Source organism: Papaver somniferum, chromosome 7 (assembly GCF_003573695.1).
Source record: "Papaver somniferum cultivar HN1 chromosome 7, ASM357369v1, whole genome shotgun sequence".
Lineage (NCBI taxonomy): Eukaryota > Viridiplantae > Streptophyta > Magnoliopsida > Ranunculales > Papaveraceae > Papaver > Papaver somniferum.
The window spans coordinates 93,332,504-93,346,736 of record NC_039364.1 but is presented as its reverse complement, the minus strand read 5'-3'; the positions used below and the strand labels follow the sequence as shown (position 1 = coordinate 93,346,736).

At 36.9% G+C, this 14,233-nt stretch overlaps 1 protein-coding gene across 7 annotated transcripts; it reads right to left on the bottom strand.

Annotated features, from left to right (window-relative positions):
- Positions 1-3,859: 3,859 nt before the first annotated feature.
- LOC113297879 (diacylglycerol O-acyltransferase 1-2-like) lies at positions 3,860-10,134 on the bottom strand. 7 transcript variants are annotated; one of them, XR_003333831.1, is made up of 14 exons: positions 9,688-10,134; positions 9,555-9,588; positions 9,348-9,414; positions 8,664-8,744; positions 8,439-8,477; positions 8,265-8,334; positions 7,528-7,651; positions 6,853-7,056; positions 5,987-6,190; positions 4,963-5,633; positions 4,685-4,774; positions 4,501-4,584; positions 4,324-4,398; positions 3,860-4,233 (listed from the first exon to the last, which is right to left on the bottom strand). XR_003333831.1 is itself a non-coding variant. In XM_026546452.1 (8 exons), exons 1-5 carry the CDS (start codon positions 9,725-9,727, stop codon positions 8,148-8,150), a joined length of 552 nt encoding a protein of 183 aa, XP_026402237.1. In that variant the 5' UTR covers positions 9,728-10,134; the 3' UTR covers positions 4,830-5,633; positions 5,987-6,190; positions 6,853-7,056; positions 7,528-8,147. The 7 variants fall into 7 exon arrangements, 1 of the variants encoding a protein (XP_026402237.1); XR_003333830.1 differs by having other exon boundaries at positions 4,324-4,584; positions 4,963-5,114; positions 5,203-5,633; XR_003333832.1 differs by having other exon boundaries at positions 4,324-4,584; positions 4,963-5,114; positions 5,482-5,633.
- Positions 10,135-14,233: the final 4,099 nt, after the last annotated feature.

Below are 14,233 nucleotides of genomic sequence, written 5' to 3'. Positions count from 1 at the left end.
TACATAGTTGACCACAGTGAGAGTAGTGGTTTCTTAGGAAAATGTGTCGATTCTATTAACCTAAAGTACTTAGGCTTAGTCTCAGAACTTAATATTCGACTCATTTGAAACGTTCCCACAGTTGGAAGAAAACTATTTGGTGGGAAAACAAAGTCAATCTGGGTATCATAGCCTGGGCAAACCACATCAACCAGAGGATGAGTTTCTAATAACTGAACTCCTTCATGGACATCATTAGGCTCGGGAAAATGAGTATGAAGGTAATCTTGTAAAATGGTCGAGGTACAGATATCAAGTCCTAAGTGTGGGGACTTTCTGAGAGTTAAAGGTAAGGCACTAGGGAAGTGATAATCACCCCCAAACTTAGAGTTTTCGGTGTCTCTAGATAGACCTCTAATTATTTCTTGAATCTCCGTATCTTCAGAGTCCTTAAAATATTCAAGAGATTCTTCTAAGTTATTATCAGGTAGTGCATCTTTACTCATCTCTACGGGTCTATCTTCTTTTCCAAGACTATGTTTCTAAGTCGATAGACTCTAAAACAGTATTTTCGAAATGAAACCGTTCCTCTAAACCACTATCGGCTTCGTAATCAAAAGGAAAAATCTACATCGTCTAAAACGGTGGTATCCCTATCAATCCTCGTCCTTTTGATAGGTGAATAATCATAAAATTATTGGATTTGAACTAGAAAATAATATAATCACTATACAGCTCAATTGGATTACTAGACTCCTGATCACTATGCCTACATATTCAGATTCTTCATTAATGCTATCCTCATATCATAGACGAAGATGATGAACCTTATCTAAATAGTAGTGTCTTTTATTCTAACCTCGTCCTCTAAATAGGCAAATATTCACTATTTACATCAAGGGTAAATTGGAAACACTATTTTGGAATGTAAAGATTATTTCGAGCAAGTCTTTCGTCGTCTCAGCCATCAGCTGAGGGATTCCTCTATAGAAAGTTCACTCATTATTTTAGTTCTTTCGTCAGAATTACACTATTCATCTCAGCTAACTTACGCGTCGACTCATCTAACTCCCTGAGGGACTCTTCTAAAGGAGGAATAGGAACAGAGGGATCATAAAAAGGACTACTTTTCAAAAGTTTGATTGTATCCTCTAGAGACGAAGAACTAGTACTATAATATCTTGCTCGTAGACTGATGCATGTGTGGATAGTAATGGGCTCACAGGGTATGACCCATATCCTTCCAAATGATGGCGAGTTCCCAACCACTATTCCCAACATGGTCATAGAAAGGAGATGTCCATATTCAAATTCAGGTCGATATTCTTGTATTGCTTCTATCATACCAGCTCGACATTCTTAATTGCAAGGTAATTCTACACAACCACAAACAAGGCCGACTCGACTCCACCAAAGAAAACCTAAAGATTTCTAGCAAACAAAAAGCATGATGGCTCCACTTAGATTGTTTTCTAGACCAGCTTCTATTCCTTCGAAAAGGAATTCGTTACAATTTGAGCACACCCCTCTGGAATCAATCCGAGCTAGTGTAAGTTGAATCGAGGCGAGGGAAGCTTAGTAGAGCTTTGATACCCAAGGACTCACCGCATTAGAAGGCGGCGCAGTCACGCATTCAACTCACAGAAACCATCATGAACTTTGAAGTGTGCTTAAAGAGGAACCAATATTTTTTCGAACGAGTTTCCTATTAAGCTCGTTACCCTATCGGTCTCATTCTATTCCAAATTTTAAAGCTTGGGTTCGCGTTAGGTTTCGTTTTCCTAAGGCGGGCAAAAAGGGACCGGTGATGAAATCCGAACCCTTATCTTGTATTGGCCAGGCCTTGCCCTTTACTAGGAATTTAAAAACAGTCCAAATTCGTCCTCAATCAATGAATCACCTTAAGGAATACAGTAACTCGCTTACAGGAGATTCGCGAGTGTTTCGATGGACTTACCTCCCGTACCAGACGGGCGATGAACCGTTGAAGTCGACTCGGGTTACGACTCCTATGTCATGTACGAACCCGAAGGGCCGAGACAATATAGTAATCGTCGTCCTTCCCTGCACACAGTTTATATAATTTTTTTTTTATTAATACCCTTTCGTAGGGTTAAAAAAAAAGAATAAAGTCCAATTGTCCAGAATAAAGTCCAAATAAAAAGTCCAAAAATTACAAAATTATAAAAAATAAAGCCTATTTACAAATCCTAAAAAAAAGCTATATACAAAAAAAAATAATAATAATAAAATTAAATCCTAAAAAAAAAAATTATGTCTTTTTTTTTCTTCTCTTTTAGCTTTTAGCTTTAAGCTTTTTGTTCCCAAGTCCTTAGTATTCCACTTCGAACCTGTAAATCAAAGACACAAAAAGAAACGTAAAAAGGAACAAATAATAGTAAAAAAAAATAAACCTAAAAATTCTACCTAAGCACAAATCCGCGTCGGCGGCGCCAAAATGATTAATGATTTTTTTGTGGGTTGTAGTAATGAAGTTCAAACTCTCGGACTTGTGAAGATTAAATTTAAAGATTTGATAAAATTATATACAAAAATATTAACAAAGTGGGCGAGAGGTAACCAAGACACTAGATTCCACTATTATGAAAAATTGAATGATAAATATTTCGAAACTCTATTCAATTCTTAAGTCCTCTTTTATCTTTAATTCACTATCAATCATACAGATTCTCAAACATTATGTAAACCTTAAGCATAGATTATCAAGAGATTAAACCAAGCATAACCTATCAAACTGAATAACAAATAATTAAGACAATCATTCAAATAATTTAAAACTCTGCAAAAGCAGCGATTAGGTGAATTATATAATTAAATGAAATAGTTACCCATTTATGTTGCGTGAATAGCTTCCTCCATTGCCTTGGTTACGAGGGATTTAGCTCATCATAGTAAAAATGCTCTCAAAATAATTTATTATGGCTCAAAAATGGTTTACAAATGATGATAATATGAGAAATACAATAAAACCAGAGACCTACGACCCTCAGTGACAAAATAAGACTGCTTCGGCTGTGTCGCAAACGCTATGGAAAATAAGACTGCCTGATGTACGACCCACATGTGTGAGTCGTTATCACTGTAGAAAAACGACTGCTGTTGCAGGTCCGTTCTTCATGTTCATCAGCAGCAGCAGCAGCAGCAAAAACCGAGTTTGGGAAAACTCGAATTTCTTCTTCTCTGGCTCTCCTCAGACCCCCCAGACTCTCGACAACCTTTCTCTGACCTCCAAAGACTCTATTTAAACCCGAAGCATGCATCGAATCTCCTCCATAACTCCACAAATCCTCGGCAGTGAAAGAAAATATTTTCGGATATTTTCTTTCCTGTTTTAGCTTTTCACGCGTTTTCTCTGGTCCAACACGCTCCAATTCGACTTATTCACGCCTCAACACTCTTCCAACGCCAGCAGAACTCCCCCATGCACACAAGAACTTCAATTTTGCTCGTGTTACAGTCCACGTGCTCTGTTTTGGGTGTGTGAATCATATCGAAAATTCCAGCCAAATTTGATCGATCATGTCACCCATACTATGTTCCTTAACACTAGTGGAAAATAGCAGTTTCACGACCGCCAGGGCAAGTCATAGATCCGAATTAAGTGACTTTCTTGAACAGTCGCGGAAATGGTCGTTGTTTGAACGTCTTTTTTATCTTTGACGTGGCACTACGGGTCGTAGTACAACCTATATCAACGACCGATTTTAACGGTTAAGCTAGTAGGACTGATCCTCCTCGGTCGTAGATATACATTTTAATATTAAAAAAAATAATAGATTCAGATTGGTTGACTTGCCTGGACTGAATCTGTTTGAGCTGAAACAAGTCTGACTGAGACTAAAATGAAATTCAAATTACAATGAAATGAAACCTGGATTCATAAATTTAAATGACAATTATTTAGGAACCAGTATTCATTGTACAATTCATACATGTTCAATTTGCAAAATTTCAATGAAATGAAACCTGCACTTAGCTTCAAAATCAGAAAAAAAAAACAAAAAAAAAAATCCTGAATTTGCACCAATACAAGTCTTAGCTGATAGGTTCACATGTTTCTTAAAGACAAGTGCAAGTCTGAATACCCTAGTTTACAATGAGCTGCTGAATCAACTTTCTTCGCTGGAGCCGCCTCACAATATCAAAGAAATGTGTTTGTTTCTTTGTTGTGAACCCATCTTTGTCAAGTACAACACAGCCCTGAGCACGGCGCAGGATTCCAACAAGACTTATCTGCAATATTTGAGATGAAATTAATCACAATGGTGAACTGAGACAGAGTTAACATAAGACAAAATTGAGATGTTAAGGAAATAGTATTACCTCCCTGCTTGTCCCGAAGGTAGTAATCTACCGCCATCAGCTACAAAACCTTTGAACCTAATTGAAAACTTTCGCCTTCACAGACCGACAAAAAAATAACAGAAACACAAGAAAGGCGATGCATCAATATCATCAAGCTCTACTTATAAATAGATATGTATTATAAAGATACAACACCTTATGATGTTAGATCAAAGTATGAGATGCCGGCCAAGGGTATCTAACAAGAAAATGTAAGCGAGGAATGCTGGATCTATGAACCTAGTAGACAAGTACCAAATAATCATAGTAAATTCTCAAACTTAGTAACAAATTCTTCACCAACTGAAGATGACAATATCTCATGGGATAGTTATTATACCCCTCCAGTGCTAGTAGCTTTTGTTGGAGTAATAAGAACATTAGTTTCCTCAGCACATCTATTGCTTGGGGACTACAAGTTATAGTTCACCTGCGAACCAAATCATAATTCACAATTATAAAAGATATGAGTACCAGTGTGTCTTAAGCAAACAAAACCCACCAAAATTAAAATAAAAGTAAAGTAAACATCCCACGAAAAGCTAATAATGATATGCTCTTGTCTGCCTAAAACAGAAAGATAGGAGTAAAAGTGGCCACTCATTAATTTAAGCTCACCTCTTCTCCCATATGAAGTAACAAACAGATACTGTAGTAATAAAGTCTAAAGGTCATTTTCTATTTGGATAGAAATGTCCTTAACAGTACAGATCTGCTCCTTTCCCATGACAGATGTAACCGACAACACAAGGTCTTTTCCCTCTGCAACACTGAAACAATATAATCTGAAGGTCATTCGAATCTGTTTGAATCTAAAAATTTTACTACAGCAAAGACTATCTACATTCTGTATGTGACCTGTTTGAAGCTTGTATCTCTCTCACTATATTGGATATTAAACCAACTTCAGAAGGAGGGGGTTAGCTTTCTAATAAGCGAAAGGAAGGGGTTTGTCATTCATGGTAATATGCCAGAAGAAAAATTATGGCAATCATCATTATAAACCACAAGCCTTGAAGTACAAAAACCAAAATCGTCAATCATCATTTACATGCATAGCCAGATACAAACAGTTAAATCCAAGCTTATGAGTTTTCTAGCAAGTGATATCCCAACTGCTCATTAATTTAAGCTCACCTCTTCTCCCATATGAAGTAACAAACAGATACTGTAGTAATAAAGTCTAAAGGTCATTTTCTATTTGGATAGAAATGTCCTTAACAGTACAGATCTGCTCCTTTCCCATGACAGATGTAACCGACAACACAAGGTCTTTTCCCTCTGCAACACTGAAACAATATAATCTGAAGGTCATTCGAATCTGTTTGAATCTAAAAATTTTACTACAGCAAAGACTATCTACATTCTGTATGTGACCTGTTTGAAGCTTGTATCTCTCTCACTATATTGGATATTAAACCAACTTCAGAAGGAGGGGGTTAGCTTTCTAATAAGCGAAAGGAAGGGGTTTGTCATTCATGGTAATATGCCAGAAGAAAAATAATGGCAATCATCATTATAAACCACAAGCCTTGAAGTACAAAAACCAAAATCGTCAATCATCATTTACATGCATAGCCAGATACAAACAGTTAAATCCAAGCTTATGAGTTTTCTAGCAAGTGATATCCCAACTGCTCACCTTCCCTTGAGGTTTAATCCTTAGCGGAATCATTGAAGAATCTTATCTTCTGCAAGCACGTCCTGGTCACAGATGTTTCGAACAATTTGAGGGAATAACTTCATCAGCTAGGTGTCCTCATAACATTGGATTAGACTTTGTAGATTAATTCAAGTTCCATCTTTCAGTGCAAAAGGCATTCAGATGCTTTTCCCAAGTTTTCACCTGTAATGAGAAAATGAAACATATTCCAGCCTATTAAAACCGGCATGGCAAAACAGGAAATATAAATTATTTAACAAGGAAAAATCCAAAGACCGTCTTATGAAAACAAATATCAACATACAAAGAATTCTGTGTGAAAACAGCAGACATAAAACTGCATGCGAGCTTCATTTTAGTATCACCATCCTGAGCTGTAACATTTGATTATGCAAGAATACTTATATCACCACTTACAATCAAAGGAGAACATCTAATGCATGAGCTCTAGAATAAAGATCTTTAGAGGCCAACTCAGAAATCGTTCCCAGAGCATGCCTCACGTCAACTGGATCAGCAAATGATACACTACAGTGACAAGTGAGTATTTCTCTAGTGACAAGCATGTCAGCCCATCTATTAACTAATCTTACCCAACCTTGGAACAAATTATTTATTTTCTCCCAGCAGTTGCAGAACATGCAAAATGAACAGACACAAACCGTTCAAATATTGGAACTAGACTTTATAACTTGTAATTTCTTAGAACATAGGAGGTTCAGCTACAAACACCTGTAATTTGATAAAGCAAACTACCACACAAGGAATAAATGAAATTATACTACAGAGCTTGAAACATAATTGAATCCTCTCTTTCACACCATTAAGACGAAAATGAGATGTACCAAGAAGTTGGCAAAATGATCAGAAGCTAAGCACGTAGCAGAATTAACTTGAACATCAAAGACCCCTGCCGGATGAGATAATGAATCGTTTGGATCCACCACACCCAAAACAAGCGTTTCGTTCCATTTGTTGTTAGTTGTATTGACACCAACTTGGCTCAGGTGCTCTTCCATCAGCGAATAGAAAATACTGTAAGGGGCCACCTGTGCAGGAAAGATCAATAAATTTTCTGATCATTTTCTAGAATGAGTAGGATGAAAAGGGATCCATAATGTCCATCAGCAACATTTCTGTATACTAAAAAGAGAATATGGAATCATAAGAAGGTTTAGAACAAGTTATTCAAGTTCGGCCAACTTGGGATATCACACTTGTGCTCTCAGAAGTACCCATTGGAATGTTATTCCCTTTAGGTATAATGGTACATGAACACCAAATAACAATCTAATAAAATAGTGATTGTTCCTTGGTGGATTGGATTACTATATAACAAACAGAAGCTCATGTTGCTTTTGGTGTTACAGTTGCTTAATATGATCTAAGTCCTCATATGGCCAAGTATGTTACTTCACGTTACCTATATATCCACCTATTCAATGAATTGAAATCTCTAGAACATTTCACCACTAGTTTTTTTTCTGTAAGTACTTATGTGATAGGAGTGTTGAGATTACCTAGTCGCTGGACTTGGAAAGCGCCCTCATATCGTAATTTGTATGTGCATATGACACCAACTTAAACCACACAACACTAGCAAAAATCATTAGTGTTACACCGGATACAGCAGTTGAATCAATCCTGCACAAAAGCTGAATAACTCAAACCGGGGTCTCTAACATACAACAGTAAAACCATCACATTAATATAACAAAAAAATGTATCCGGAAAATGTAAGGATTAAGTCGAAATGCATTAAGTTCACTCAATTGAGAATCATACAAACTGGGTACATATTGAATCTATGGTAATAACTACATTAAGAGAAATTACAAACTGCAGGATATGAGAGTAACTGAGCAAGCTTCTAAATTAGCAATAACCATTCATTCCTCTTTTTTTTCCTTTGTTCGAATCTTGAAAGCTAATATTTGCATTATATTAAGTGATTAGTTCAGGAGAGATCCTAAGATTCCGAACAGTTACCCAGTTTTCCGATCTCATTCAAAAATGGGTCCCTGTGACATATGGTGTGGGCATTAGCAACTAAAGTAAAGACCAAAAATCGAAGTCACGTATGCTGAAAAAATGGAAGGGTATTCACCTACATGTCAAACTGGCAAGTCCAGTACAAGAACTAAAATTTCCCAAGGGAGCTTAAAAGCACATCTTGTGAATGTATATAGTCATGGATAACTATGCTGATGGCTAAAGGGCATAAAATGCAAAATGAAATAACCTTGTTATTACTTACTGGTTCCGAAACGAGCTTATTTTGAGCTATCTTTTCAACCTTATAAGAAGCAACCGCAAACAAAGGCAGGCTGAGATTGAATTCAGATAAACATGGTTCAATAATATTCATGTCAGGAAGTTCCAAAGATGTAGTTACTTCAAAGTAAGCATGAGATAGAGAGTAGATGCATACCAACACATGAAAAGTGGTCAGTCTCTTAGTGATGTAAAGCTGAACCAAAATCCAGATCCAATTAGTAAGCCATATTGCAATAATAAGCATAACAAAAACTAAAACAACTAAACCGTCGTATACCACAAGAGGGTTGGATTTAAAACTGAGGAATATATTAGTAAGCCTTCTGTAATAGCGGGCTCCAATTCAACTGCGTAGCATACTAAGGAAAAATATACAAACCTTCATTAAATTTTCAGTAATAAGACTTATTTTGACTGCGACCAGTACACCAATACAGAGATTGAACAAACCAGCATGACTCTGCAATCAAAATAAGAAGTTCAACTAACAAAATCAAATAACCAGACTTCATTACTGGTTCATAATAAGTTACCACACTTTTCCACATCAATATCTTCAGACAATTATCACAACAACATTTCCTAGCTAAAGCAAGATTTTGAGATTGATTACTAGCACTCATTCAACATTTCCAACATTTCATCTTAGCAATTCTTTATAATAACTTCCTACGAAACATCACCTTAATTAAGCTTACTATTTCAAACATAACTACCAAGTTTTAGACTTGCTTGTAACAATCCTTTGCAATAAGAGAAATTAGCAAAGTACTAACAAGAATTTTCAAAGGTACTCCCACTAAAAGTACCCCAATAATCCGAAAGAGAAGTTCAATACAGTGTTATCTCCTAAAATTGATGTATCAATCCATGAATACTAGTCTCAACCTGATCAAATTTGACAGTTCTTACGAACAAACACAACATGGGCATCTTAATTTTGCAAGAAAACATTAATTTTGCAGAACTTTCCACTTTCATTTCAGATAAATCACAAATTTTTAGCTAACTAATTACAAAATTCATAATTTGAGTAGACGAAATCAGAATGAATGAAAATCACCTGTCTGAAGATGGCATCAGAACTAAGATGACTTTCCTTAACTCTTCTATGAGCCGGAGCTGATGCCCTGTACATACAGACAACCAAATTAAACACAATCTAATCAACTAACAACAACAATTAATACAAACCAATAAGTTTCAATCTTTATGATTCTCTTATCGTAAAATCAATAAAACCCTAGATTTAAATGAAAAGGGCGTTCACCTTGTAAGAAACAACTTCAACATCAAACCCAAATCTGCAAACAACAAAACCCCCAATTATTCGTGATGTTTAAATGAAGTCTGGGGTTAAAAAATTCACAAAAGATTTAAGAAGAAATGATACGAAGAATTACCAACAATTCTTAATTGAAGAATAACATCCAACCGAAACATCTCCACTGATTTCTATTACTCTTCACAAATGATTTCTGTTACTAAGGAATAATAGTCTGACAAGTATGAAACTGGAAAAATTAGGTTCATACCTTTTGATCTTCGATGGAGAGTTAGGGTTTTCTGATTGTGATGATAAAAAAGAACGTTTTTTTTTTTTTTTTGACGGAGATAACGGGTTTTCTGATTATGAAGAAAAGGGGTTTTGGGTTTCCTGGGAAGAAGTTTTTTTGTTTCAAACAGATTTAGATTGTAGCAGCAGAATAAAGAGATAAGGCAGGTCGATTAGTTTTGGTAAATAAGGAGTAATAGAGAGATGAAGAAGGTTCACAGAACAAAATAATTTCTCTTTCTTGTTCCGAGAGAGAAGAGAGAAATAATAGAGATGAAGAATAAGGAGAGTGGTGGGGGGTGACTGCCTAGAAAATTGAATCATGGGAAGTACTAGGTGCATTCGCCACAGAATCGGTCGGCGAATTAGGATAAAATAATAATAAAAAAAAATCATTCTACGACCAGTATAGGCGATCGGTGATGTGTTCCGTGTTTTTCTTAAATCCTAGACCGTCTTGACCGGTCCAAGGTCCGCTGACCGTCAACGAGGGTCACGGTTGTGGGTTGAAAATACCCCATTTTCCACTAGTGTAACCTATATCACATCTCTATACCAAATTTTAGCCATTGAATCGACCCATAACCCCTTCATTTTGACGATAGAAATTCTGCCAGAACTGTTTAGAAATTTCCCACCAAAATCGTTTCAAATGGGGAAGAAACTGGTATCCCCCTATCCAGAGTAGGGGTGGAATAGCATCTGCCTTGGGGGTGACCTGGGGGTGCCCCTTAGTAATTAGGTTACCCCTTATCCAAAAGAGAGAGTCCGAATAACACTTGTCCTCCGGGTGCAAAAATCAACTTTTCGAGCCGAATTTTCCAAAAATGTTTATTTCCTAAAAATACATAAAAACACAATATTAGTACAAAAATAGAGTTCAAACAATATGGACATTGAGGACAAATTAGACACAAAAATGTGTCTATCAGAGGTATATGTATATTTGTAACCTCCGAATGTGACAGGTACAAAACCAGCCATGTCATGAATCTAGGTGTTTCAAAAGGCCGTCATGCAAGGTTAGCCAACTTATATTCGGGAATTTTGTATAATAAGTTATCTTCCGAATATATTTGTTGCATACCAGAAAATTTTAGTTTTTTGGAAATTTCTGATTTTTGGGCACATTCGGAGGTATATGTATATTTGTAACCTCCGAATGTGACAGGTACGAAACCAGCCATGCTATGGCTCTAGGTGGTTCAAAAGGCCGTCATGCAAGGTTAGCCAACCTTCATTCGGGAATTTAGTAAAATACGTTATCTTCTGAATATATCTGTTGCAGTACCAGAAAATTTTAGTTTTTTCGAAATTTCTTGTTTTTGGGCCAACACACATTCGGAGGTATATGTATATTTGTAACCTCCGAATGTGAAAGGTACAAAACCAGCCATGCCATGGCTCTAAGTGGTTCAAAAGGCCGTCATGCAAGGTTAGCCAACCTTCATTCGGGAATTTAGTAAAATACGTTATCTTCCGAATATATCTGTTGCAGTACCAGAAAATTTAAGTTTTTTCAAAATTTCTGATTTTTGGGCCAACACATGGTGTGCCAATGGAAAACACACAGAAACTTGCAAGTATACAAGGCCAAGTTTATAGAATAGAAGGAAAGCAGGGGAAAGTCCACAGGGAGTGGGAGCACTATAAGAGAAACCTAAGCTAACAATGGAGACAGTGAGCAAGACAAAGTAATATGGCATACAAAGTGGCAGAAGTAAAGAACCAAAGCAGCAAGGAAAACAGCTAAGAACCAAGGCTTGGAAGCCAAGGGCAGAGGGAGATTTTGTGCACTGTTTTCAGTGCACAGAGACTACAAATTGCAAGACAATAGCTAAGAAAAATAAACTGAATTTGAAGCAAAGCAATACTGAAAATGTAAGTGACTGAGAAGGAAATTGTGGCTAAGCCAAGGATTAGATTCCACCTTGTGTCCTAATCAAATAGCATATTCCTAGGTTGAGTTGAGTCCTATGCATACAATAGAAAGGAAAGAAAAACAGCTTGCTAACAGGAATACCCCTAGTATTGACTGTCTTTTGACAGCACAATCAATCACAAGCAATCATAGCACTGCTTTCTTCCCAATGCACAAGAAAAACAAGCATATGGCATCATATCCTAGCAATTTACCATTTGACAGTGCACCAAGGCTTCATCAAAGCCTTAGCTTGTTGCTAATTAGCTCATCTACACATGATAATAACAATAACATTCATAATATATGATAAATTAAACACAATAATCAACATTCAAAATAAATCAAAACATGCACAACTTTCACTGTTAACTGCATAAGATGAACTGAAATTTGGAATTGCATGAATTTTGTTTCATTTTCTCTACTGGCTAGTCCAGAGATCATCCCCCTCTACCCTCTACATCACCCCCTATTTATATCACCAAATACCCAATTTTTCCGAAACCCTAGAATTGAAATTAGGGTTTTCAATTCCGAAATTTACTCACCAAAACTTTGAATTGACGTCGCCCCATGTCTTCTCTGCCTCTCTCGGTTCTTCTCCTGCTCCCAATTGCTACAATTGCTCCCTAATTTGAGGTGTTTTATCAACCCTCACCTAGGTCAGTTGGTGAGAGAGGTTAAAGCGCTTCGAATTAGGGGGATGGGTCGTGTCGGGTAATGATGGAGATGGTGGATGATGGTGGTGACAGGATGAGGATGATGGAAGTAGCAGGTGGAGGTGATGGTGGTGGAATGGTGTTTCTGTTGCAGAGAGGGGGAGAGGAAGAAAGGTGGAGGTCGATATGGGTTAGGGTAGGGAGCTGTTTGGCTAGGTCATAGGGTTCGAGTATTAGTGTGTTAGGCGGGTGTATCAAGATGTGTGTACCACGAGCTGAAGCCGCTGGATATGGAGATGGTAGGTGGATCGGACGGCTAAGAAGAAGCAGCTTGTAGCGACCGTAGGATGTAAAATACAACGAAGTCTACGGTGCGAGATTAGGTTAGGTGTTGTAGTGTTTAGCGGAATCATCGGGATTTGATGCACAGGCATAGGAGCGACCGTAGGATGCTGAAATGCTTCGATCTGACGGCTGAAATCCGAGACGGGCTTGGATATAGAAAATGGGTTTGGGTGAGGGTTTTGGGCCTTGGGTATGCCAAGCCCATATCTTCTTTAAGAACAATTCTTCCTTCTTGAGCCCATTCTAGCTTTTGGTCTTGTGCGCACCATTCTTTGCGGCTTCCTTGCGTAATTTCTTCTCCGGCTTTTCACTACTTCAGCTCTTTTCCGCTCCGCAATTCATCCAACTTTATTTATTACCTAAAAATGCAAAATTAAGTAAGAAAAATATTTATTCTTGAAAACAATGAAAATACAGAATATGGGATAAAATGTAGAATTAATGCACAAAAGATGAGTTAAATGCCAACAAAAAGGGATAAATATACAATATTTGGCACTCATCAAATACCCCCAAACCTGAATTTTACTTGTCCTCAAGTAAAACAAAACTAAGGAAATCCTACCTATACCACTGTCGCTGGTCTCTCGAATGCATTTAGCGTATGCACTAAGCCTTTTAAACCACTAAGTGTCCCTAGTGGACGAGTTGAAGTCTCGTGAAGGTTTGCTTAGAACGTACCTACAAAGTTCTAGGTCAAAATATAAGCTCAGATTCCATCAAATGTGACATGTGCAAACAGTTTAAGCTCACAGCAAAATGGAGATGTCAATCTAGCTATCAAAGGCACAATCCTAGCACTGATAACAAAAAAGACATGTGATAAGAGTGTAAAGTGTATCTACACATGTGTAAAGAAAGATCTGAAGTTATGACTACTAATCACCAAGAGATAGTTTCTCAGGCTAAGAACCAAGGTCGAAATCTAGCTAGCTGTCCGGACTTTACGAGAATTGTGAATGAGTTGGAGGTATTTCACAATTACTCGCGTTGTACATCAATGGCATACACCCTCCTTGCTTATTACAATGAAACAACAAAATGACTATTTACATGACTCTTATTTACATTGACTACTCTCTTTTTATTTTTGGAACAAGAGATGGAATTGATAAATACTTGATTTTTTTGTATTTTTCTGATATTTTTTTCTGATATATTTTTTTTTTTTTTTTTTTTTTTTTTTTTTTTTTGAAGGAAACACTTTTGATACATACAAAAGGAAACAAAAGATTACATGACACTTTGCAAGAGGTAGCCCTTTTTGATGCACCCAGTTAAATTCGATGGTTGTCTTTCTTAATGTAACCTCCACCTTCTATCCCAACCAACCAAAGAACAAGCTAGTCAAGTTTCGTTCAGTATTCTAAAGTGATTGGCAATCGTAACTTCCTATCAAACACCTTGAAGATCGAGGCCATACATGTATTGGTAGATCGTGCGCGTGCAAATTTCTTATCACTATG

Coding starts and splice junctions, on each gene's coding strand:
- LOC113297879 (XM_026546452.1), bottom strand. CDS start 9,727: ATGTTTCGGTTGGATGTTATTCTTCAATTAAGAATTGTTG. Junction 9,589..9,687: donor TCTTCAATTAAGAATTGTTG/GTAATTCTTCGT, acceptor TGTTGTTTGCAG/ATTTGGGTTTGATGTTGAAG. Junction 8,478..8,663: donor TTACTGAAAATTTAATGAAG/GTTTGTATATTT, acceptor ATTTTGGTTCAG/CTTTACATCACTAAGAGACT.